General features: G+C 51.5%; 1 protein-coding gene across 6 annotated transcripts in view; it reads left to right on the forward strand.

Moving 5' to 3' along the window:
* The window catches only part of Acacb (acetyl-CoA carboxylase beta), a 106,193-nt gene that overhangs the window by 60,286 nt on the left and 21,244 nt on the right, over window positions 1-24,663 (forward strand). For all 6 annotated transcript variants that reach the window (XM_029533563.1, XM_021186638.2, XM_029533565.1 and 3 more), the window contains 19 exons: window positions 808-942; window positions 3,298-3,444; window positions 4,277-4,465; window positions 5,926-6,026; window positions 6,885-6,973; window positions 7,199-7,323; window positions 10,415-10,528; window positions 10,622-10,735; window positions 11,259-11,348; window positions 12,059-12,177; window positions 15,560-15,697; window positions 16,053-16,152; window positions 16,408-16,515; window positions 17,858-17,914; window positions 18,145-18,186; window positions 18,954-19,169; window positions 21,014-21,169; window positions 22,171-22,374; window positions 23,203-23,358. In XM_029533563.1, coding sequence (XP_029389423.1) covers window positions 808-942; window positions 3,298-3,444; window positions 4,277-4,465; window positions 5,926-6,026; window positions 6,885-6,973; window positions 7,199-7,323; window positions 10,415-10,528; window positions 10,622-10,735; window positions 11,259-11,348; window positions 12,059-12,177; window positions 15,560-15,697; window positions 16,053-16,152; window positions 16,408-16,515; window positions 17,858-17,914; window positions 18,145-18,186; window positions 18,954-19,169; window positions 21,014-21,169; window positions 22,171-22,374; window positions 23,203-23,358 — 2,400 coding nt within the window. The remainder of the gene's footprint in view (window positions 1-807; window positions 943-3,297; window positions 3,445-4,276; window positions 4,466-5,925; window positions 6,027-6,884; window positions 6,974-7,198; window positions 7,324-10,414; window positions 10,529-10,621; window positions 10,736-11,258; window positions 11,349-12,058; window positions 12,178-15,559; window positions 15,698-16,052; window positions 16,153-16,407; window positions 16,516-17,857; window positions 17,915-18,144; window positions 18,187-18,953; window positions 19,170-21,013; window positions 21,170-22,170; window positions 22,375-23,202; window positions 23,359-24,663) is intronic.

Genomic DNA, 24,663 nt, shown 5'->3' on the forward strand with positions numbered 1-24,663 from the left:
ACCATCTGTAACAAGATCTGACGCCCTCTTCTGGAGTGTCTGAAGACAGCTACAGTGTACTTACATATAATAAATAAATAAATCTTAAAAAAAACTTTGTCATGAGGACATTGCATAGCATATTTGCACAGACCTGGAAGGTGTCACTTGAGGTGCTGCGGTGAGCTCCAAGCATGGGATAGGAGAGGCTGCTGCCGACAGTGTTTCAGTGATAACTGTGCTGCACTTTACCAGACAGGTGGTGCTGCCACCCATTCACACTAGCATCACCACACAGACACGTGACAGCTCGGGCGTGGCTATGGTGTCATTAGGTTATCGTAGGTCATCACTGTTAGAGTCATGTGGCAAAGCCACCATCAGTACAATCTATTGCGCTGTGACTGACTTTATACTAACTGCTGTGGGTAATAGGATTTAGCTGTGTTTCTGAGACAGAGGGCTTCCTTTGAAAATAGGAGGGGCCTGTAGCTGCAACTCCACAGTAGTTTGTTTAGCATGCATGACACTCTAGGTTCCGCCCCCAGCCTCACAAACTGAAAAGGGAAACGTGGTTTTTGTGTCCGTGAAGTGGGTGGCACACACACCTGCCTCCCTGGCTGGCCTTGTAGATGGAGCCCATTCCGGGATGGCGCCCTTGCCTGGTGCACAGCAGGCTGGGACAAATGACAGGTTCCTTGTCTTGTGTGTGAGTGGCGCCCAGAGATTTGCCGTCACTGTGATGCACCCCTGCTCTACAGCCACTAGCTTTCTATGACTCTGGGTGCCAGCCCCAGGGAACTCTGACCTGTCCGCTCTGCCACACAGGTGATGAAGATGATCATGACCCTGAACGTGCAGGAGAGCGGCCGGGTGAAGTACATCAAGCGGCCAGGGGTTATACTGGAGGCTGGCTGCGTGGTGGCGAGGCTAGAACTCGATGACCCTTCAAAAGTACATGCGGTATGTGGCACGTGGTCCTAGCCTCTTTGGCTGGCCCAGCTTGTCCCACCATGTCATCCTGTTCTGAGAGAGCAGACCAGAGTCTCTCCATTCCTGTCCAGTCCGCGTCATTCGCAGACAGGCTCAGTTCAGGCGATGATGTAATGTGGCAGCCACACCCCTGCCTTCTCCATTCCCTTCCCAGCTTTTAGCCTTGCCTGGAGCAAAGACCAGGATCCATCAGAGGCCCCTTTCCCATGTTGGCTGTGGTTTTCCCTCTATCCCTCACCTTCTGCCTGCAGCCTGTTCCCTCTGGCTGGAAGGACCTGCCTCAGGCATGGCCAGCCCACTCTCTGGTGACAGGTGATGAGATTTCTCACTCCCACCCATGAAGCTACCATTTGCTTTCTTTCAGTGCTGGGGATAAATCCGAAGTCTTTTTTTTTTTTTTTTTTGGTTTTTCGAGACAGGGTTTCTCTGTATAGCTCTGGCTGTCCTGGTACTCACTTGGTAGACCAGGCTGGCCTCGAACTCAGAAATCCGCCTGCCTCTGCCTCCCGAGTGCTGGGATTAAAGGCCTGTGCCACCAGGCCCGGCTAAAATCCGAAGTCTTGATCATGGTCGGCAAGCACTGCAGCATTGAATACACCCAGCCCTTGGATTTAACATTTTATTTTAACTGTTACTGTTGGAGGTGGTGGTGGTGTTATGATGTGTGTGTGTGTGTGTGTGTGTGTGTGTGTGTTACAGACTTATATGGCCAGCATTTTCTGATGAGCTATCTCACTACATATGTATGTGAGATACATACATATATATGTATACACACACACATACACACACACACACACACATATATATATATATATATATATATATATATATATACACACATATATAATATGTCCATATGTACATGTAATTTGTAGGTATAATCACGCCAGGTTCTGAGAGCGATCTGGGGCCACTTTGGAAATATTGTTTTCTTCAGTTAGTATGTGCTATATAAACCAGATTGTATCTTTCATGCAGCTTTAGATTCGCAGAATGAGGCATCCTATGATGGGTTCTCATGTTCCATGCACCCTGTTTCCCTGTTATTAATCTAAGAATATTTATTGCTAATTACTATTAATGTAATTGTTGTGATTATATGATCCATTGGTCACTATGAACCTCCACTGATGTTTAGATGTCCGTGTTTTTTTAAGATGGTGATTTAAATATATGTAACTTAGTATCTTCACTCCTCTCTCGCTTCCTCCCCCTACTCTGTGCGTGTGTCTATTATATGTATGATACGATATGTGTGTGTGTGTGTCCATCCATGTCCACATGCTAGGGATTAGAACCCAGGGTTTCATGCGAGTTGGTCGTCATCCCCTGAGCTCCCTTGCTACAGCTCTGCCTTCTCCATTTTGAACATTCCAGGTGTTAAACCTGTGTGGTTGAGCAAACACCACCACTGCTCAGAACCCTTCCTATCGCAAAACCACAACCCGTGCTCCCCGGATACCCACTTTCTACTCCCCCCTCCTCCAGCCCTGGCAACCACTCCATCTGCATCTTCCCCCAGGGATCCGACTGTTCTGGGCTCCTCGGATGACGGGAGTCGGGCATCTCTAGCCAGTTTGTCACTGGCTGACTTCACTTAGCATAGAGCTTGGCGCTAGAGCATGTGCATGGCATGTACAAGGCCCTAGGTTCAAGTCCCAGGCCTGGAGAGGTGACTCTGATTAAGGGCAGTTGCTGCTCTTGTAGAAGACCCAGGTTTTGAGTCCCAGCTCCCATGCCAGGGGACACAACTGGTGCCCCTGGCCTCCACGAGCACCTCACACATGGGAACGTACCCTGCTCCCGATACACACAACTAAAATCTTCAACCCAAAATAAATGTAAACATTTAAATCACATTAGTGAAGCCAGGCGTGGTGGCGCAGGCCTACAGTCTCAGTACTCCAGACTGAAGCATGAGGGATGTGAGTTCAAGGCTGGCCTGTGCTGTGTTGTGAGACCAAAAAAGGGCCAGAACCTACAAAGGAAACCAAGAAGTTTTTGTTCTAATTTTCTTTTTGATATGACTAATTCCCTCTAAAACTGGAGTATAAGTCCCCAGTTTTGTGACATTTGCAAAGGAGATAATTTGAAAACCCTGGATCCAGGCTAGAACTTAGTAACGTTGGGTTCCCGGGATGTTGTCTCTTGCTTATGTCTCAGGTTTCAAGTGAGTAGGTCGGTGGGTTCTCAAGTCAGTGCTTTGTTCTGGTCTGTCTGTGACCTGTCTTCACATCTCACAGGCTTGCTCATCCGTGACCCATCCTCGTGTCTCACGCACAGGCTCCCTGGTCTGTCCGTGACTGTCCTCCTGTCTCACAGGCCCAGCCATTCACCGGGGAGCTCCCTGCCCAGCAGACTCTGCCCATCCTCGGGGAGAAGCTGCACCAAGTGTTCCACAGCGTCTTGGAGAATCTGACCAATGTCATGAGTGGCTACTGCCTGCCGGAGCCCTTCTTCAGCATGAAGGTGAGGGCCCTGGGTGGGGCACCATTGTCACAGAAAGACGTCTTACCAGCTGAGGTGCTTTGGGTGACTCAAATGACCTCTCTGTTGCCATTCTAATCTCGAGCGGGGAGAGCGGGTCGTTCTACCTGCCTGCTGTGGCTGTCTCTAAAAAAACAAAGGAAAGCAGCTGAAGAGGGCAGAGCTCGCTCAGCGACCCCAGTGCTTGAGAGCCACGCACTGCTCTTCCAGAGCACCCGCGTTTGGTGGAATGCCAGCACCCACGTGGGGCAGCTCACAAGTGTCCGTAACTCCAGCTCCAGGGAGCCAATACCCTTTTCTCGGAGGGCACCAGCGTTCATGTGCACAGCCCACGCGCAGACACAGACTCATGCATTTAATTTAAAACTAATAAAAATCTTTGGATTTTACTTGGCGCTAAGCAAGTGGCCCACAGCATAAGCTTGGCATGTGACCTTATCTAGTTCCCCCCCACCCCACACACGCACCATGCTGGCTTTCTAGTTACCCAGAGAGGGTACAGACTCTCCCTGAGTGAGGAGACTGGGGCAGCCCTACTCTAGGTTACCTCAGAGGCTGCTGGGCCCAGATCTCTGAGTCATGAGTGGCTACTGTCTGCGGGAGGCTTTCTCCATGCCTGAGCGGGTCAAGTTGGGTTAGTGCCCACGGCAGACAGCCATGCGCAGGGCAGGCTGGGACGCCCACTCGAATGTTGGTGCTCCCCGCAAATGGGGACGCCCACGCGAACGGTGGTGTCCACGGCAGACGGGGACGCCCACACGAACGGTGTTGCCCACGCCTATGAGAGGTGGCTGACGCGGTTGTCTCTCCGCAGCTGAAGGACTGGGTCCAGAAGCTCATGATGACACTCCGGCACCCCTCCCTACCTCTGCTGGAGCTACAGGAGATCATGACCAGCGTGGCAGGCCGCATCCCCGCCCCGGTGGAGAAAGCAGTCCGCAGGGTGATGGCCCAGTATGCCAGCAACATCACCTCGGTGCTCTGCCAGTTCCCCAGCCAGCAGGTGCGTGCCCCGGCCAGCCACACCTACGCCCATTCCTGTGTCAGGCCTCTCCTAAGCTGGGCTAGCACCGAGTGTCGTGGGCCTGCGGTTTCTCTTTAACCTTTCCTGTAGAACTCCAGTATTTTCTCCCAAGGGCTAGGCTTTTGATGCGCACCCCAGTCCCCAGGTCTCGCACCAACCACTCAGGCTCACAGGGAGGTCACGGGTGCAAATAGAGCTTTCTCTGTCCCGCCCAGGCTGGCTCAAGTCATTAGCTGTGGAACCTTGTCCCTGGGTCACAGGTTTTGAAGCCCCGTAGCTGTGAGCTTCACGCATCTTAGGACTGGAAACCATTAGTGCATACATCCCATCAGTATACAAACGGTTACTTTTCCTGACCCGCATAGTTTATTTCCTCGGTTGGGCATTCCAAAGTCGTTTCCCCTCCGCCTCCACCATCGCTGCCGCCTCCTCACCCACACACCTCTGCCACCGGAGAGGCTAAGTCAGGCGGTTCCCAGCGGTCCACCATTCTAAAGGCGGAAACTGTCTGTTCTGTTTTTTGCAGTGCTGGGCCTCAGGCACGCTAGGCAAGCACTCTACCACTGAGCTACATCCCGAGCTCCTGCAGGTTGGAATATTGTTCAGCCATATAGAGGAATGAAGTTCTGATTCACGCTCCCACAAAGGATGAGCCTTATGCTAAGGGCAAGAGCCGCTCAGTGTAGAAAGGAAGTCTATTAGTGGGGAGGGGTCGGGGTGGGGCTCGAGGACTGGCTCCGTACTCGGCAGATACACCACAGCTGGAGCAGGAAGGCAGTTGTATCCCAACCGGAAGTGATGAGGCCCCACCGAGAGAGGGACGCGCTTGGAACTTTTCTGGAACTTCTCATGTTTTAGTTTTCTTTAAAAATCTTTTTTTTTTTTTTTTTTTTGCGGGAGGGAAGGCCTTGAGATGGCTCAGCAGGTAGAGATGCAGTAGCCTGAGTTGGACCCCTCAGAACCCACGTAAGGGTAGAACCGATTCCAGGAAGTTATCCTCTGACCTCCACATACACAGTGATGCATACATTCTCATATAGACCATACACACGTGCATGTGCACATGCACGTGCACGCACACACACTAATTTTAAAAAGGCACGCAATCACACGAACTCTGACCCTTCACCTTCCTGCGCCCACACGGTTGCTGGACACTCCTTCCTCTCCTGGGTCTGGTCTAGAGTGTGGATCAAACCATCAATACAGTTGGTCCATATCTTTGTGAGATTGTTGTCATTCTGGGCCCTTGGGTCCCCAGGGAGACATTGAAAGGGCGACCGGGGCTGTTAACGCAGTGGCCAGATGGCTTGGGTCTTTGAGTGCAACCAGTCCGGGACCTCCCTGGGAGCCCATGGTGGGTCCCCTCTTAATACTGCCCCGTAGCGACTGGATCGGGTGGCTGGCAGTAGCCCGACCTGTTTTGTGTTCTCATCCAGATAGCCACCATCCTGGACTGCCACGCCGCCACCCTGCAGCGTAAGGCGGACCGAGAGGCCTTCTTCATGAACACGCAGAGCATCGTGCAGCTGGTCCAGAGGCAAGTGCATCCCAGGCCCTCTGGGGGCCTGAGTAGCCTGTAGCTTCAGTCCCCAGCACAGGGAGCGCAAGGCAGAAAGGGAGCGCATCCCCCATGTTTGGAAATTTTATAGACCAGAGAAAAAGTGTTGAGGGATGACACACAGCCCTTGTTTCAAACGGAAGGGAAATCTGCAAAAAAGGGTCTTGGCAGATGTCTTCAAATTTGACTTTTGAAAACAGCTTTGTGTGTTGCATAGCTAATTGGAAGTTTTTGTTTTGTGGCTAAAATCTGCTAAAAATCAATTTTGAGTAGCTCAAGATTTTCCTTTCTCTCTGGGCCTGAGCTGGTAATGTCTAGGGGCCAATAAGTTCTGGGGGCTAGCCCAGGCTGGACCGTGGTTTGATGGACAAGTCTCAGTTCCTTTTGACATGAGGATTCCCCTCCTCCCTTTCCCCTCCCCCTTTCTCCCCTCCTCCCCTCTCTTCCTCCCACCCTCCTCCTCCCTCTTCCCCCTCCTCCCACCCTTCTTTCCTCTTCCCCTCCTCCCCTTCCCCTTCAGCTTCCCTTCTCTATATTTCTCTCCTTTCTACCCTCTCTCTTCCCCCTCCTCCTCTTCCTCCTCCCCTTGCAGTGTTGCTTGCACCCAGGGCTTCTTACATGCCAAGGAAGTGCTCTACCACCGAGCTACATCCCAGCCCTGAGGAAGGGTCAGCCCACCCTCCAACTCATAGTCCTTACAGGGAGAGCGCTCTTGCAAGCGTGGACCATCATGCCTGTGGTTCCTTCCCCTTCTTAAAGTCATAATGGCCCGAACTGAGACAGCTAGGTGTTCAGGCGCAGATAGGCATGGCGACAGGGCTGCTTTTGGTTCCTCAGATACCGCAGCGGGACCCGTGGCTACATGAAGGCTGTGGTGCTGGACCTCCTGAGGAGATATCTAAACGTGGAGCATCATTTCCAACAAGGCAAGAGATGCTAACCCTGAATGGTGTCAACCACAAGCCCTGGGCGGGGTGAGGGGAGGTGCCACAGGCTCTGGGAGGGGCGAGGAGTGGTACCACAAGTGAGAAGGGAGGTGCCACAAGCTCTGGGCGGGGCGAGGGGAAGGGAGGTGCCACACGCTCTGGGCGGGGCGAGGGGGAGTGAGGTGTCCTGGCCTCACCCTTCTGGTTCTCCTGTGTCCCCCACAGCCCACTATGACAAGTGCGTGATCAACCTGAGGGAGCAGTTCAAGCCGGACATGACTCAGGTGCTGGATTGCATCTTCTCACACTCCCAGGTGGCCAAGAAGAACCAGCTGGTGACCATGCTGATAGTAAGATGGGGGCCCATACCCTGGGTGGGGGCGGGTCAGGGGCTGGTCTCCCTCCTCCTCCTCCTCTCTTTCCTTCCTCTTCCTCATTATCTCCCCTCGTCTCCCCACGCCCCTTTCAGTTCTGTCATGGGACCAAGATCCTACACATGTTAGGCAAGTTCTCTGTCACGAAGCCACATCCCCAGCCTAGTCCCCAACTGTTTTCTAGAAAGGTCCAGAAAATAAAGACATAGACCTTGCACGCGCTTTGGTCTCCGACCTAACCGATGACTCTGTCATTGTTTATGGCGTGGCTGCACAATAAAACTTTATTCGTTATAGTTGGCAGTGACACAAAGCACCTGCTGCGTGCCTGAACTTCCTTGGTTGCCTTTAAAAATGTTAATTAGCCGGGCATGGTGGCCACGCCTTTGATCCCAGCACTCTTTGATCCCTCCCAGGAGGCAGAGGCAGGCGGGTTTCTGAGTTCGAAGCCAGCCTGGTCTACAAAGTGAGTTCCAGGACAGCCAGGGCTATACAGAGAAACCCTGTCTCGAAAAACCAAACAAATCAAAGATGACATACTAAATTCATTTATTGTTGTTGTTGTTGTTACTATTATCAGCATTAATTTTGATGTTAGGGCTCCCTATATAGCATAGGTCGAGAATTCTTCATTGAAAGAGAACCTTCTACTTAGATTCCCAAGGAGCTGAGACAATAGAAGTGTACTAATAGACACATTAGTGCTAACTTCTCTCCAACTCAGACTGCTACATACCTAGTACAGTTTGGTACCCAGGAAGGTAGATTAGTGACTTCCTTGGCAAAGGCCACTTTAGAAGGAAGTGGTTTGCTTTAGCTCTTGCTTTGAGGGTACAGCTCAGCATAGCGAGAGGCCATGGTGGCAGGCGCCTGTGGCAGCTGGTCACGTGGCATCCACAGTCAGGAAGCAGACACAAATGAATGGCGCTGCTGTTTTCTTTCCCCTTTGCATTCGGTCCAGCGCCCCAGCCTAGGGAATGGTGCCGCCCACACTCATTGTGGGGCTCCCCACCTCAGTTAACCTAATCTGGAGATAACCTTATAGACAGACCCAGGGCTCTGTCTCCTAGTAGATTCTAGATCCTTATTCCCTTAGGCGGCACCAATGCTCACAGTGGGGGGCTTTCCAATGGAGCCGTGGCCCTGGAATGGACTTCCTTCCTAGTCTTGTTTCTCGAGGTCCTTTAGCTGTCACAGAACATTAGCGACAATGAAAATAGAACACAATGCCGTTAACAGAATTGTGTAAGACCAGCTGCTTCCTAGACGTGAACAGAGAAGGAAAAAAATATTGTAAGCTTTTGTATGTGAGGTGTCAATCTGGTGTTCTAATGCACACGTGTACATTGCACACTTGAATGCAGGTGTCCACAGAGGCCAGGAGGAGGGCATTGGACCCCCTGGGGTTGGAGTGACGGGTAGTTGTGAGCTCACTGATACAGATGCTAGGAACCTAACTCACATCCTCTACACAAATATTAAATGTTCTTTATGGCTGAGCTATCTCTCCAGCCCCATACCCTTTGAATGGTGGCCCTCTTAGCCTAGTTGCTGGATAGCCCTGGGCTCTGTGTGTTCCTTGCAGTCACAGGGCTGGAACATTGAGAGCAATGTTGTCGCTGTCTGATTCTAATGGGACTTGAGAGGGAGAGGGTAACAACCCGTTAAATAGGAAAGCAGCAAGGGCTTTTATGATTGGGACAGTGCATGTGCATAGGTGAGGGGTGACTCGGCCTCTAGTCTATAGGTGGCAGGGTGTCTCAGAGGGCTGATCTGGGTGGTGAACAGCAATGGCTCAGCAGCCCCCGCTTCCTCCCATCCCAGATCTGTCTCCAGTGGATGTTTAGGGAGTCCCTTCTCGGAGCTGTCCCCAGGCCCCACTAGAGGAAACACAGGGACCCTGTGCACAAAGCCCCGTCTGCAGCAGAATAACCCCCCCTTGCTCAGCAGAAGGGACACATACCAGGGCCAAGGGATGGCTCAGAGGACAGAGCACCTGTCGCACACCTGTGAGGGCCAGAGTTTGGATCCCCAAATTCCACATGAAAAGCCACCGGGTATGGTGGCCCACTTGTGATCCCAGAACTCCAGAGATGGAGATAAGGGGTCCCCAAGGCCAGCAACCTAGACGAGCCAGATCTGTGAGTTCTGAGTCCAGGTTCAGGAGAGACCCCAGCTCAGAAAACAAAGTGGAACTCAGTGGAGGAAGACTTCTGGGATGGGCTGGTCCCGTTCCCACATACATATATATATACATATTCACAGGGCTCCTCAGGACAGCCCCTCAGGCATGAGGGCATATGTGGAGTGCATAAGTCAGTGAATGAAGCCGGGTGTGGTGGCCCACGCCTTTAATCCCAGCACTCAGGAGGCAGAGGCAGGCGGATTTCTGAGTTCGAGGCCAGCCTGGTCTACAAAGTGAGTTCCAGGACAGCCAGGGCTACACAGAGAAACCCTGTCTTGAAAAACCAAAAAAAAAAAAAAAAAAAAAAGTCAGTGAATGAATGAAATGAACCTACAGTAAAAAGAGGTAAGGGCTTCCCCCGCCCCCAAGACAGGGTTTCTCTGCGTAGTCTGGGCTGGCCTCTGCTTCCTGGGTGCTGGGATTAAAGGTGTGAGCCACCGTTGCCCAGGTAAAGGTGTTAAAAACAAAACAAAACAAAACAAAAAAACCTGGCTAGATGTGTTTAAAGAGTTGAGGCTAGGGCTAGAGAGATGGCTCAGAGGTTAAGAGCATTGACTGCTCATCCAGAGGTTCTGAGTTTGGTTCCCAGCAACCACATGGTGGTTCATAGCCATCTGTAATGGGATCTGATGCCCTCTTCTGGTGTGTCTGAAGAAATGTACTCATATATATATAAATAAATAATTCTTTTAAAAAAGAGAGGGGGGAGTTGAGGCTACTCTCTTCCACCCTCACCCCTTCACCAACCCTCCCTTCCCTCCTCATCCCTCTCCCCCAAATCCCCTCCCCCTCCCCTCAACCCCCCCCCCACACACACACCAGTCAAGCACTGGCCCCTTGGGCAGATCAAAGTCAATCTGGGTTCTGTTGCTGCCCCTGAAGGATGAGCTGTGCGGCCCAGATCCCGCCCTGTCAGACGAGCTGACCTCTATCCTCTGTGAGCTCACGCAGCTGAGCAGAAGCGAGCACTGCAAGGTTGCCCTCAGAGCCAGACAGGTTGGTCGGAGCTCGGGGAGCACGGGGCCAGTGTCTTTGGCTCTCCCTCCTCCCAGCTCCCATCATCCCTGTCCTTCCTCCTCCTGTTGGCAGGTCCTGATCGCCTCCCACCTCCCCTCCTACGAGCTGCGGCACAACCAGGTGGAGTCCATCTTCCTGTCCGCCATCGACATGTACGGCCACCAGTTCTGCCCGGAAAACCTCAAGGTGAGCCTCGGGGATAGACCGTGGGTTTTTCTTACCCTCAAGGAGCCCCCCGGTTTTAGTGACATCCAGTTCAGAGTGGCTAGGACGGTCCCAGGGAACATCAGCAGGCTCTGGGAGTGGTAGGTATGGCAGCAGGGTTGAGGCTTTCCTGGCCAGTACAGGGTTAACATTAATGTTTGCAGTGGGGGTGGGGGAGTTGGGATAGGGGTGGGGGAACTGGGATAGAGGTGGGGGCTGGCAATGACTTTGTCTTTCCAGGCTCCTGCCCCAGCCCTAGCTTATCATGAACTTCCAGGCACCCATCAGTGTATGGAACTAGGACCCCGCCCCAGGCACAGTCACCCACACTTCTTCATTGTCCGCTCTCCCAAGGCTCTGTGCAAAGGAGTCCCCCTGTATCAGGGACACCAACTGCAACAGTGACAGTGACTTGTGCCTGCGCCTCACCCCGACCCACCCTCCAGCTTCTGGGGCGCACCTGCTCATGTTCCTTTTGCCTTTTGGTCCCTCCTGTTTCCCATAGAAACTAATACTTTCGGAAACGACCATATTCGATGTCCTGCCCACTTTCTTCTATCACGCGAACAAGGTCGTCTGCATGGCGTCCCTGGAGGTAAGGAGAGACACCGAGTGCACGCCCCTAAGAGACCCTAAGTTGTGCGCCTTGTAAATGTGACCTTCTCTCTCTAAGGAAGGGGTTTCCCTTCTCCTCTCCCAGGGGCTAAGTTGAGCTCAGAGACATGAGGCGACTTTCTCAGGGCCTCACAGACAGGGACAGAGCCAGGATTCACACTTGATTGGTTTTCTTGCCAAGTCCACGCCAGTAACACTGCCAAGACCAGTAGCATCCCAGGCTTCTCCACATGGGGCACAGCTGGGTCACACCCCAGTGCCAAGCCAGATGCACCCTGTTCCAAACTTCTTATCCATGAGCATTCAGTGTCTCAAAGACTTTTCTGTCTGGAGCGGAGGACACAGGCCACCTCCCTTGCGCACGGAAAGGCTTCCCTGGCGGGGTTTCTGACAGGCACTCTGTCCCAGTGGATTCCTCTCAGGACTGCAGTTTGCTTCTGCTCCTGTAAGGAGGAGCCGATGGCTCCTGTTCAGGACCTTCCTTGCCCCGGACTGATTTGGGTCGCTGACTGTCTGGTCTCCACTCCTTGTGAACCCCTGCCTTGTCCTGCATCTTTTAGACCCTGTGGGTCACCCATGCCATGCCAGCTTTGCCTAGGTCTTCACAGAGACTGCCCTGTGCACAGTGCCTCACCCTCTGAAGTCCTCTGGTCTCTGTGAAGGCTCAGGGTCCTCCCTCTGCTCCCTCAGGTTTACGTGCGGAGAGGCTACATCGCCTACGAGTTAAATAGCCTGCAGCACCGGGAGCTCCCCGATGGCACCTGCGTGGTGGAGTTCCAGTTCATGCTGCCCTCTTCCCACCCCAACCGGTAGGGACTGGTTTTCCTTGTTTCTTTCCTCTCCGTCTTGCCCGGCTCTGTCTTGTCTCTGGGCGGATCCAGCAAGTATGTGTGGCTGCTGGGCAGACCCCCTTCCCCGCCGTAGGTCTCCTGCAGCCATGAGTGCTCATCTGTGGAGCGAGGATAGCCACCCAGTGTCATCTCCTGTCAGGGACCCACGAATGCTTCCTGGAATGCCCATCAGTGGATGTGAAGTGACAATCTAACAGTCAGTCACAGGGTAGCGTTCAAATGTGGGCCAGTGACATGAATCAGTGGTGAGGGTCCTCCCCTGCAAGCCCAAAGACCTGAGCTCACTCCTTGAGACTCACATGATAGAAGGAGAAAATGGACTCTTGGAAGTTGTCCTCTGACTTCCACATGTGCACACACACACATACATGCACACACACATACAAGCACACACATGTGCACATGTGCACACACGCACACACATACTCATGCTCACACACTCACACACTCATACACACACCCTCACACACACAGTCACACACACATACTCATGCACATATACTCACACTCACACACTCGTGTGCACACATATACACATACACATACCCTCACACACATTCATGCGCGCACTCAAGCACATACACACACTCACGTGCACACACACTGTTATAAAAACAACATGTTAAAGTGCTAAGCCATCATTGTGTGGTCTTGGCTGCATATTACACAGGGTTCCAGAACATTCTATCACTGCAGTAGACCGTGATGTCCCAGACCACTGGGGAAAGTAAATGAGCTAAGGCAACACACCCAGGACAGTGCCCGGGCCAGATGAAGCTGTGTTAGCAGTCTCGGGACGGTTTTGGCTTGCACTCATACGAACAGAATTGCTGTCCTGTAACACTAGCCGGGTGATGTGTGAAGCCTGGATATGTAAAGTATCTTTTATTCTCCTAATGCAATTGCCAGTTCTGAGGTTACTGCCTCTGTCTGCTAACCTAGGCCGAGTGCTGGTTCTTCCAGCCTCTGTACAATCTTGTCTAGACCTAGGATGTTTTCAGCCTCTAAGACTTACAGCTGAATCAGCTCACCCTTTCTAGCTCATTGTGATTGCTGACTGGCTGGTCCAACTCAGCTGTTCAAGCTCCCCTCCAAGCTGGCTGCTTCAATCTGGCTTCTCTTGGGCTTTCCAAAGTTGTCCTGCTTGGTCTCAAACTAACTCTGGCAAAGATTTGTTCTAATTTTCTGGCTCCTTTTCATTCTCTGGCTTGTCCTGTCTCCAACCTGCTTCTGAAAAACTCTCCCATTCAAACTGCCTCCTCTCTCTGCACTTCTCTCATAAGTAGCCTCCCTTTCCTCTCTTTTCTGGTGAGAGTTGGGCACATCCTGTTCTGTCAAATCTTTCTCTGATTCATCACTTTGTCTGCCACTCAATTAGACATCACTTTCAGACATGGGTGTTTCCTTCTACAAACTAACTTTACCTTCATTGTTTTGGATTAAAGTTGTGCACTAAGGCTGAACCATACCACAGCTAGAAACAGGTTTTTTCCAGTAAACAGCACAATCTCGGGTTTCACAGTGTGATCAAGTACCCTGCAGCATCTGTGCTTGGTCCCCTCAGCCCTTCCATCAGCTGACCAGAAGTGTCCTTCATCTCAGTTTTGAAGAAGAGAGTCCCTGGATCCCCCTCTCCCACAGGCTGAGCGTAGGAACCGGGGCCTGAATCATAGATTCACTCAGAGCTCTGTCCCCGGCACCTCACTGCTGGGAGCCAGAAGCAGGGCCAAGGATGTGGCTTGTCTGTGTCCTCTGGGAGTGTTCTTATGGGGACGTCTGTCTGACGACACACTGCTCACAGTCTCTTTAATCTCTCTTATTTCTTTAACCCTGGTAGAGTATGGAACCTTCTAGAATGTAGTTACATCTCCCCACCGAGATCCAAAGGTTCCCTCCCTGCCACTATCCCTGGTACCTCTGTCTTGGAGTCGCTGTGGTTTCTCAGAGGCCTTGCTTGTGGCAGGAGTGGAGGTCATGTAACTTGGGTTCCAAGAGTCAGAACTCATCTACATGAGGCAGGATCTGTGTTTTCCTGAGCAGGTTTTCCTGGTTCTCTTTGTTTGTTTTATTATCTTTGTGTGTGAATGTTTGTGTGTATGTATGTGGTGTATGATATGTGTATGAGATGTGTATGCAGGTGTATGTGTGATGTGCATGTGTGTGAGAGGGGTGTGATGTATGTGTTCATGTGTATTTGCATGTATGTGTACATGCATGTGTGATGTGTGTGTGAGAGAGATATGCATGTGTGTGTGACGTGTGCAGGCATGTGTATGTAAGAAAGATGTGTGTGCAGGTGTGTGTGTAAGAAAGATGTATATGCAGATGGGTGTATGATGTATGCATAGGTGTGTGAGAGACATATGCAGGTATGTATGTGTGAGAGAGATGTGTGCAAGTACATGTGTGATGTGTGTTACATGTATGCAGGTGTGAGATGAGTGTTCAGGTGTGTTTGAGAGACATGTGTGAGAGGTGTGTGCAAGTGTATGTGTATGATATGTAACATGTGTATGCAGGTATGAATGTGTAAGAGAGTGTATGTAGGTATGTGTGCAGGAGGTGTGTACCAAGAGAGGATAGAGGTAGAAGCTTGGAATCCACAATACCATTGGCTACAGCAACACAGGCCCAGCAAAGCCACACTCATTTAGGCAAAAGGGAACATTTCCCAAGTCCAAGTCCCCATACACCAGCCACGGGCCACCCTCACAACAGCCCTCCTTCCTAGGAAGGGCGGGGTGGTTCCAGCTTCCGTGAACATTCTGTGTTTACACTTCATGGATTCATCCCTCCCATACCTGATTCCAGAGTCCTCACATGACTGGTTTGGTACCTGGGAATAGTGACTCTAAACCCGTAACAGCCACTGACTTCATCCCGTGACAGGGAAAGGATGAGGGGTTTGGAGGCTTGGGGCAATCCTGGACCAAACTTGCCTCCTCACCAGCTTCCTGGAGCTGGGATCTCCAGGGGAAACTGAGGCTGGGAGTGTACCTCCTCTGTGTGTCTATGTTTGCCTCTCTGGATTTACCTCAGGACTACGGCTGGACTGAACTCGTTTATATGAGTGCATTACTCATTCCTGTGACTAAACTCATTTATGCGGTCATCATTCATTCATTTATTCATTCACTCACTCACTTCCTGTGTCCTAAGGAGTCTGTTGTGACCCCCTCAGCACCTGCCCGGCAACCACAAGTCCCCCCTTGTAGCCCCCACTTCAGACCCCACCTACGGAAGCCTCCTACCCTGATCTGGCTTTCCAAAGCATCCGTCCCGGGAAGAGCTCGGAGGGTTGAGTCAGCTGCCTCAGCCTCCCTTTCTCCTCACCCTGCAGGATGGCCGTGCCCATCAGCGTCTCCAACCCCGACCTGCTGAGGCACAGCACAGAACTCTTCATGGACAGCGGCTTCTCCCCGCTGTGCCAGCGGATGGGGGCCATGGTGGCCTTCAGGAGATTTGAGGAATTCACCAGGTAGGGCGTCGGGGCCGTGTGGGCTTGGGGAGACCCAGATTCGGGCACTGCAGTTAAGAATTACAGACTCGGGCTGGAGAGATGGCTCAGCAGTTAAGAGCACTGACTGCTCTTCTGGAGGTCCTGAGTTCAAATCCCAGAAACCACGTAGTGGCTCATGACCATCTGTAATGGGATCTGATGCCCTCTTCTGGTGTGTAAGAATTACAGACTCCTTGGGGAGTAATAGGAAAGGTTGGCCCATGGGATTTGGCTAGACAGGCACCCAAAGTTGTAGCATGCTGTTCTATCACAGAGACTGGCCTCATCCTTTAGAGGCACGGGTCCCTCAACTTTCCTCTGTCCCACCCCACAGGAACTTTGATGAAGTCATCTCCTGCTTTGCCAGTGTGCAGACAGACACTCCTCTCTTCAGTAAGGCGTGCACTTCCCTGTACTCAGAGGAAGACAGCAAGGTAAGCCCAATGGACAGCATTGGGGGTGTGGTGGGCTCTAGCCCCGCCCTCTTGCCCTCCAGCCCCTGTTTCTCTCTCTCTTTTTTTTTTTTTGGTTTTTCGAGACAGGGTTTCTCTGTATAGCCCTGGCTGTCCTGGAACTCACTCTGTAGACCAGGCTGGCCTTGAACTCAGAAATCCGCCTGCCTCTGCCTCCCGAGTGCTGGGATTAAAGGCGTGTGCCACCACACCCAGCTCCTGTTTCTCTTTTGCTAGAGCCTCCGAGAGGAGCCCATCCACATCCTGAATGTGGCCATCCAGTATGCCGACCACATGGAGGATGAGGCGCTGGTGCCGGTCTTCCGTGCCTTTGTGCAGTCCAAGGTATTCCCCTCGTGCCTCTGGGGTACCTCAGAGGACAGGCTGTCTTGACCTCTGTGTTGCTGTCACAAAATACCCCAGGCTGGGAATCAAGTAAAAGGTTTATGGGGAGGGCAGGAGAGATGGCTCAGTGGGTAAGGGGCTCTCACTGCTGTTGCAGAGGACTCAGGTTCAATTCCCAGCACCCACGTGGCAGTCAGCAACCATCCACAGCACTGTGGTACACAGATATTCATAGGAGCATGACACTCAGACACATAAAATAAATCAAACATAGATATAGCTTTATGGGTTTTGTCTTAGGGTTTTACTGCTGTGAACAGACACCTTGATCAAGGCAACTCTTATAAGGACAATATTTAATTGGGGCTGGCTTACAGGTTCAGAGGTTCAGTCCATTATCATTAAGGTGGGAGCATGGCAGCATCCAGGCAGACATGGTGCAGGAGGGGCTGAGAGTTCTACATCTTCATCTGAAGGCTGCTAGGAGAAGACTGGCTTCCAGGCAGCTAGGATGAGGGTCTTAAAGCCCACAACCACAGTGACACACCTACTCCAACAAGGCCACCTACACCTACCACACCTACTCTAACAGGGCCACACCTCCTCCAACAGGGCCATACCCACTTTATAACAAGGCCACACCTCCTCCAACAGGGCCACACCCACTCTAACAAGGTCACTACTAACCCAACAGGCCACTTTTCCTAATAGTGCCCCTCACTTGGCGAAGCACATGCAAACCATGAAAGGTTTTTACCCTGCTGATCAATGTTCAGACCCGAAGTGGACACTCCTGGTCCCCCACAAGACAGTGTGGCTGTGTCCTAACTCAGTTCGGTCTGCTCTTATGTTTTCTGTACGTAGCATCAGAGTCTGAACCCTTACATGCATGTCTCATAACTTCCAGTACACACAGCATTGTTGTATAACAGGGCCATTGAATTCAGATTGAGCATATAGCTCAGTGGTAGAGCTCTTGCCTGCCATACTATGGGCTCTAGGCTCAAATCCCATTACTACCAAAAAAAATATTGACAAAATGCACAATTTGATGCTTTCCAACTATGCGCACAGTTACATGGACTGTCAGTTTGAGAACATTGTCTGAGAAGCAGAACTCTGAGCTCTCTCACAGCTTTCTCCCCAGCCCAGCGGGGGCAGCCACCAACCTACTTCCCAGCTCTGTAGACTTGCTCATCCTGAGTGTTGTCTGCTAGGGGGGGCCTTTGACTGGCTTCCTGCATTTAGTTTTTGTGGAGTTCATCCATGTAGCAACATGTGTCAGCACACCAGACCTTTATCAACCAAATAATCTTCCACCGTGTCTATGTTTTCAATGCAGAAGCACATCCTCGTGGATTACGGACTCCGAAGAATCACATTCCTCGTTGCCCAAGAGGTTAGTCCCAGTCCTTAGTCCATCGTCTCCCCTATTCTCTGAGCCTCAAGCTGGGTGGTTAATAATTATTCTCTAGGGTGAGTTAGAGCAATTAGTTGCTAGGACAATGTTTCCAGATGGTTCCTTGTGGAAGCAGACTGAGCCATTTTTAATGATTACAAAATTCGCAGGGGACAAGGCTCAGAGTCTATGTTCAGTGAATTGTCTCTTGCATGGATTTCTTTTGGCAGAGAGAATTTCCCAAGTTCTTCACCTTCAGAGCGAGAGATGAGGTAAGAGCAAAGGTGTTGATACTATTATTTCTGAGTATCCTTCATGTGCCCCCCACAGACATGCTCAGAGCTTAAGTATGGGCCCTTGCTTTTCCCTGGAACCACACTGCCACAGGACCCTCATGTATCCTGTAGTGAGCTTGGGCACACAGGTCTCCTGCTCACTTGATGTATTTTGTGTTTGCTGCTGTACTCAGTAAGCTGGCTGCCTGCTTTATAAGTAAATCTCTATTGGAGCACAGCCACAGCCATTTGATTAGCTGTTAACCGTGATTTTCATAGTCACTGAGCCTGTATGGCTTAGTACTCAGCCCTTTGCTGACTCCCATTCTAGAGCAGGTGGCCTTATGAGCTCAACGCTTTGTATTTTGATGGTTCTGGGTCTGTTTTACTCGAGTAAACAACATCCTTATTTGGGGTAGGGGACATGGGGAATTGTTACTTTCTCTTTAGTTGAGTTTCCAAAATTGCCAGTTGATTCCTTTGAGGAACTCCCATAAAGAAGCCTGGTTCAGAAGTTGAAGAGTAAGAGACACTGACAGACAGCAGCCTCGTAGCTCTGGAATGTCCTGGAGCAAGCAGGGCACATTCAGGAGTTGCTTTTGCAATGCCAGTTACCTGAATATCCCTTGAGCCTCAGAGATTGCTCATGATGAGGTGCCCCAATAAGGGCTTGTTTCTGAGCACCAGGCTCAGCAGCATGGGCCATGCAGGCATGCTGCTGTCACAGTGACAAATGGACTCTCCTCTTTCTGGCCGGCCTACAGTTTGCAGAAGACCGGATTTATCGCCACTTGGAGCCTGCCCTGGCCTTCCAGCTGGAGCTGAGCCGGATGCGCAACTTTGACCTGACCGCTGTGCCCTGTGCCAACCACAAGATGCATCTTTACCTGGGAGCCGCTAAGGTGAAGGAAGGGTTGGAGGTGACCGACCACAGGTTCTTCATCCGGGCCATCATCCGGCACTCAGACCTGATCACCAAGGTAAGGTGACACAGGGTGGCTTTCCCGTCCCCACCATAGAGCTTGTCCCTCTGCTGTGGCCTTCTCTTCCCCAAGGTCCCATCTGGGCTGCATTCCAGGGATCAGGAGGTGTCCTGACTTCTTGTAGACACCTCAGCTAGTGGTGCTTCAGTCATATTCTTATTATGCGACATTTTCTGGGTCGAAGAGAAAGCTAAAGGGATGGAAGGATGCTGGCTTGTTCAGGGAATGTCTAGTGTTTTCCGACCAATGACTGGTGGTGATCATATTGTGAAAATACAAATGTTATTACAAAGTCAAGCTGGGGGCTAGAGAGATGGCTCAGTGGTTAAGAGCGCTGACTCCTCTTCTGAAGGTCCTGAGTTCAAATCCCAGCAACCACATGGTGGCTCACAACCGTCTGTAATGGGATCTGATGCTCTCTTCTGGTGTGTCTGAAGACAGCTTGCATATAATAATAAATAAATCTTTAAAAAAAAAAAAAACCACACACACAAAGTCAAAAACCACAAAGTCAAGCTGGAGGTGGGGCAGTGTGGCTCAGGAGATGAAGCACTCAACGTCATCTTCATCGTCGTGCAAGCCAGAGGAGTTGGGCCCAGAACCCACATGAAAGCTACCCAGGTGTGGCCCCCTGTGATCCCAGCAGAGACACAGGCAATCCCCAGGACAGGAGGCTCACCAGAGAGAGCAAGCTTCAGGCCTGGTGAGACATCCTATGCCCAGAAAGAGTGGAAGGCTGGCAGCATGGCCCACAGCTGCTTGTAACTTCAGTTGCAGAGGATCTGTCACCCATGGACTCCATGTTCACTTCATGCACTCACACATACCCCCCCCACACACACAAAATTTAAAAATTAAAAAAAAAAAAGCAGAGAACAATCTGTAGAGGATACCATCAACTTCAGGCCTTAACACACATGTGCTCACATGTTTCTGAGCACCGGTGTGCACACATGAACACATAGCACACACATACATCATACAAATATAATACCACACATACATATGCTTTTAAAAAATCATATGAGAGTATGAAGCCAGACGTGGTAGCGCAAGCCTTTAATCCTAGCACTCAGGAGGCAGAGGCAGGCAGATCTTCGAGTCTACAGAGTTGGTTAATGACCTTTCTAGAGCCAGAGTCCCAGGACAGCCAGGGGTACACAGAGAAACCCTGTCTCAAAAACCAAACAAAAAAAAGACCAGTGAAGGGGTCAGGCCTACTGATGGTCTTTCTAGAGATGAGTCCATCCCCATGTGGAGTGGAAGATCAGAGCCAGTGTGGGCAGGACACTCAGAACAATTGTGGTTTTACTTGTGGGCCATGCTCTACGCAAACAAAGACCCAGTCACAAGGCACCATTTATTTACGTGTCCCTGGACGTACTGGGTATGTTGGGAATGGGGGAAGGCTGATTCTAAAAAGATCAAATTGGCTACTGATGAATTTAAAAAAAAAAACAAAATTATGTGTATGTATGTGTGTATGTATGTATGAATGTATTAGGGGTGTATGCATGTATTGAGGGCAGGAGGAACCACCACAGAACATGTGTGGATGCAGGAGGACAACTGTGGGAGTCTGTGTGGATCCTACTGTGTGGGATCTGGAGATTGAACTTCGGCCATCAGGCTTGGCAGCAAGCCCCCCTTCCCCAAGCATGCCCTGATGCCACAGTGTTGATGTCTGAGGAGCAGGGTGCAGAACACGGCTCACAGCCTCAACAGCTTTCTGCCCTCAGCAAGGCTCTGCCATCTCACCAGACATGCCAGGAAGAAGGGGGAGCATGAGCTAGGTACAAGGCCTCCAGCTTAGGCCAGCCCCCTCGCTCGCCCTTTGGCAGGAAGCCTCCTTTGAGTACCTGCAGAACGAAGGCGAGCGGCTGCTGCTGGAAGCCATGGACGAGCTGGAGGTGGCGTTCAACAACACCAGCGTGCGCACTGACTGCAACCACATCTTCCTCAACTTTGTGCCCACGGTCATCATGGACCCGCTCAAGGTTGTACCGCTGCGGCTCTCCTGGGCCCCGGGTGTGTTTTCCTGTGGTTCTTCCTGCCGCATCACTCTGGGGTCATGTCTCCCAGTCCTCCAGGCCCAAGTTCTAGCATTGTCTCAGTCAGGGTTTGACTGCTGCGAACAGACACCATGACCAAGGCTACTCTTATAAGGACAACATTTCATTGGGGCTGGCTTACAGGTTCAGAGGTTCAGTCCATCATCATCAAGGCAGGAACATGGCAGCATCCAGGCAGGCATGGTGCAGGGGTAGCTGAGAGTTCTACATCTTCATCTGCAGGCTGCTAGGAGAAGACTGACTTCCAGGCAGCTAGAATGAGGATCTTAAAACCCACACCTATAGTGACACACCTACTCCAACAAGGCCACACCTCCTCTAACAAGGCCACACCCTCTTATAGTGCCATTCCCTGGGCCAAGCATATACAAACCATCACAGGGATGAGCACATGTGGTTAGCTGAGAGTCAGGGGAGAACAGACCCGCTAGAATGCCCAGATGTTTGGGCTCGGACAACATGTGTCTAGAATGCCTGGCAGAGCTTATGACCTCTCTAGCTCCAGGATCTACTGGTGCAGGAGAGAGCCTAAGGTCTGAGGCAGGGGTATTGTGCACTGGCTGATGCTGTAGGAGACAGACCTTTAATTATTGGTGATTCTAGAACCAGCGAAGATGTTGGTATCTGTAGGATTCACAGGACCCCTGTGGATGCCCTGACCTGACTCTCTATGTAGTCCAGAAGAAAACTGTGAGAATCTGGGAGGCAGAGAAAGATAGGGTGACTTGTCACCCTGTCACTGAGGATGTAGCTCAGTGGCAGAGTACCTGCCTGGAATGTGCAAGCCCCTGGGCGCCATCCCCATTGGATTGGTCAGCCGCTCATAGTTTGTGTCGGCTGCCGGGCTTCTCACCTCCTGCACATGTCACTGTGCCCTTGCCCGTGTGTGTGGGGTCAGGCCCTGACAGTGCTGTGCTTCTCCACAGATTGAGGAGTCAGTGCGTGCCATGGTCATGCGCTATGGCAGCCGTCTGTGGAAGCTCCGCGTGCTGCAGGCTGAGGTTAAGATCAACATCCGTCAGACCACCTCAGACAGTGCCATCCCCATCCGCCTCTTCATCACAAACGAGTCCGGCTACTACCTGGACATCAGCCTCTATAGAGAAGTGACGGACTCCAGATCTGGAAACGTAAGGGCGCGCCAGCCCTGGCTTGAGTCCAGGGTCTTGAGCCCAGATGTTCCGGGCATTAAGCTGAGGGTGGAAGCCACCATTGCCGCGACTCACCTGGGATCATGGCGACCTCCAGGAGATAGCTTCAGGGCGTGGTGGATGTGGTAGTTTTCTGTCTGTCCATCTTCCTAGGCAGAACCATTGGCCCCCATGGCAGAGTCCACCCTGGGGCCGTGTCGCCGGTGGGCAGTGGAGTGTGTGGCCGTTAACTGTGCAGAGCTCATTGCTACTGGTCTGCCAGAGAGATGTGTTTCCCCCCAAATGCCTTGCAGAAATGAGTTTTATAAATGAGCCCCAGACTGTTTAACATGCGCATGCGTGTATTGATACATGTGTGTCCCTGCCTCTGTGTGTATCCACGCACTTTTTAAACTTGAGATGATGAGACGCAAACCTCTCAAGTTGCAAAGGTAGCGCAGAATGAAATATTAGCTGAGGTCTACCCCAGACCCAGCTTCTCCCAAGGACATGATTCAGTTGACTGTAGCGTGCTACCTAAACTGTAAAGTGACACGTGTCCTGCTGATCGCTCAGGTACAGACCCCACGTGGATTCCCATGGTTCTTGTCTGCATGCCTTGGGGGTGGGGCTCTGTCTCGCACAGGCTCTGTTGTCACGTGGCAAGGGGCGTGGTCTCTGCAGTGGATCTGCCTCTCCACTGAGCTTTGGTTGCGAGGACTCAGGTTGGGGTGGGACTCAAACCCAGGTCCACTAGAAGAGCAGCCAGTGCTCTTAACCTCTGAGTCGCCTCTCCAGCCCCCTCCCCTTTTCTTTCTTTCCATCCAGATCATGTTTCACTCCTTTGGCAACAAGCAAGGGAGCCTGCACGGGATGCTGATCAACACGCCCTATGTCACCAAGGATCTGCTCCAGGCCAAGCGATTCCAGGCGCAGTCCCTGGGGACCACCTACGTGTACGACTTCCCGGAGATGTTCAGGCAGGTACGTCCTGCGGGCTCGGACATGAACCACCATCCAGGGGCCTTTCCCTTCCTTCTATGGCAATCCATCCCTTGACCTAAGTTACGCTTCTGACACCGGTTCTAGATGAGATCTTCCTAGGAAGAATTAATTCATGCTGGGATGACTGACTTCATGGTACTTTCTCTCCCCCAGACAAACTGAACATTATCTTGTTAGGTGATGTGCTATATAGAAGCTTAGGAAACAAAGGCAATTGTGCGGGTGGGGGTAGGGGGGTGGGGGAAAGCATCTTGTAATCAATAATGACCTGTGACAAATTGTTCAACATTTTAATCTTTGCTTCTGGGTTGTTTGTGTATTTGCGCGCGCGCGCGTGTGTGTGTGTGTGTCCGTGTGCATGCGTGTGTACACATGTGTGCATGTGTGTGTAGGGGCCAGAGGTCAACATCAGGTATTTTCTTTGTTCTCCATCCTGTTTTTTGAGACAGGGTCTCTCAGTTAACCTGGAGGTTGCCAATTTGGCCAGAGTGGCCAACCTGCCAGGCCAGGGTCCCTCCGGTCTCCACCTCCTCAGAGCTGTGGGATTCACTGGTCCTCATGCTTGTGAGGACCCCACTTTGCTGCCTGAGCCATCACCTCCAGCCCCTACTTCTGATCTGTTTGCACGATTATATGTTAACTGCTGCCTGCCAGGCCCCACTCTGAGGCCAGGCCGACCCTGGAAAGGAGGCGGGACATGGATATATATATATACATGCAATGTATATTTTGCTTTAAAGTAATTAGTTCCTTGGTAACCAAGAAGCCACAAAAACAGTACAGGGGGAAAAAAGGATGAGCCATTTCCCCCAGGACACATTCTGGTAAGTCACAGTGTGCTCTGACACAGGAAATCAATAATGGTGCAATTGATACTGGCTTTGAAGAATCTTAGTCCTACCCTTAGGCAGTGTCTGGCATCCAGGTGTTAGTGGCACCTGCCTGCAGTCTCAGCTGTTCCGAAGGCTGAGACAGGGGCATCACTTGATGGGAGTTAGAGGCCTGCCTATATAGCATCATGAGACTCAGTCTCAGAAGAAAATACTAGGTTTTTCTGATTACCCATTTAGACTAGCAGATCCCAACCTGGGGCCTGAGACCCCTGCAGGGCTTGAACAGCCCTTTCGCAGGGGTGGGATACCAGGTATCCTCCAAATCAGATACTTAACATTGTGATTTATCACAGTAGCAACATTTGAGTTAAGGAGTAGCAACAGCCAGGCGTGGTGGCACACACCTTTAATCCCAGCACTCAGGAGGCAGAGGCAGGTGGATTTCTGAGTT

This window comes from Mus pahari, chromosome 23, assembly GCF_900095145.1.
Source record: "Mus pahari chromosome 23, PAHARI_EIJ_v1.1, whole genome shotgun sequence".
NCBI classification, from domain to species: Eukaryota; Metazoa; Chordata; class Mammalia; order Rodentia; family Muridae; genus Mus; species Mus pahari.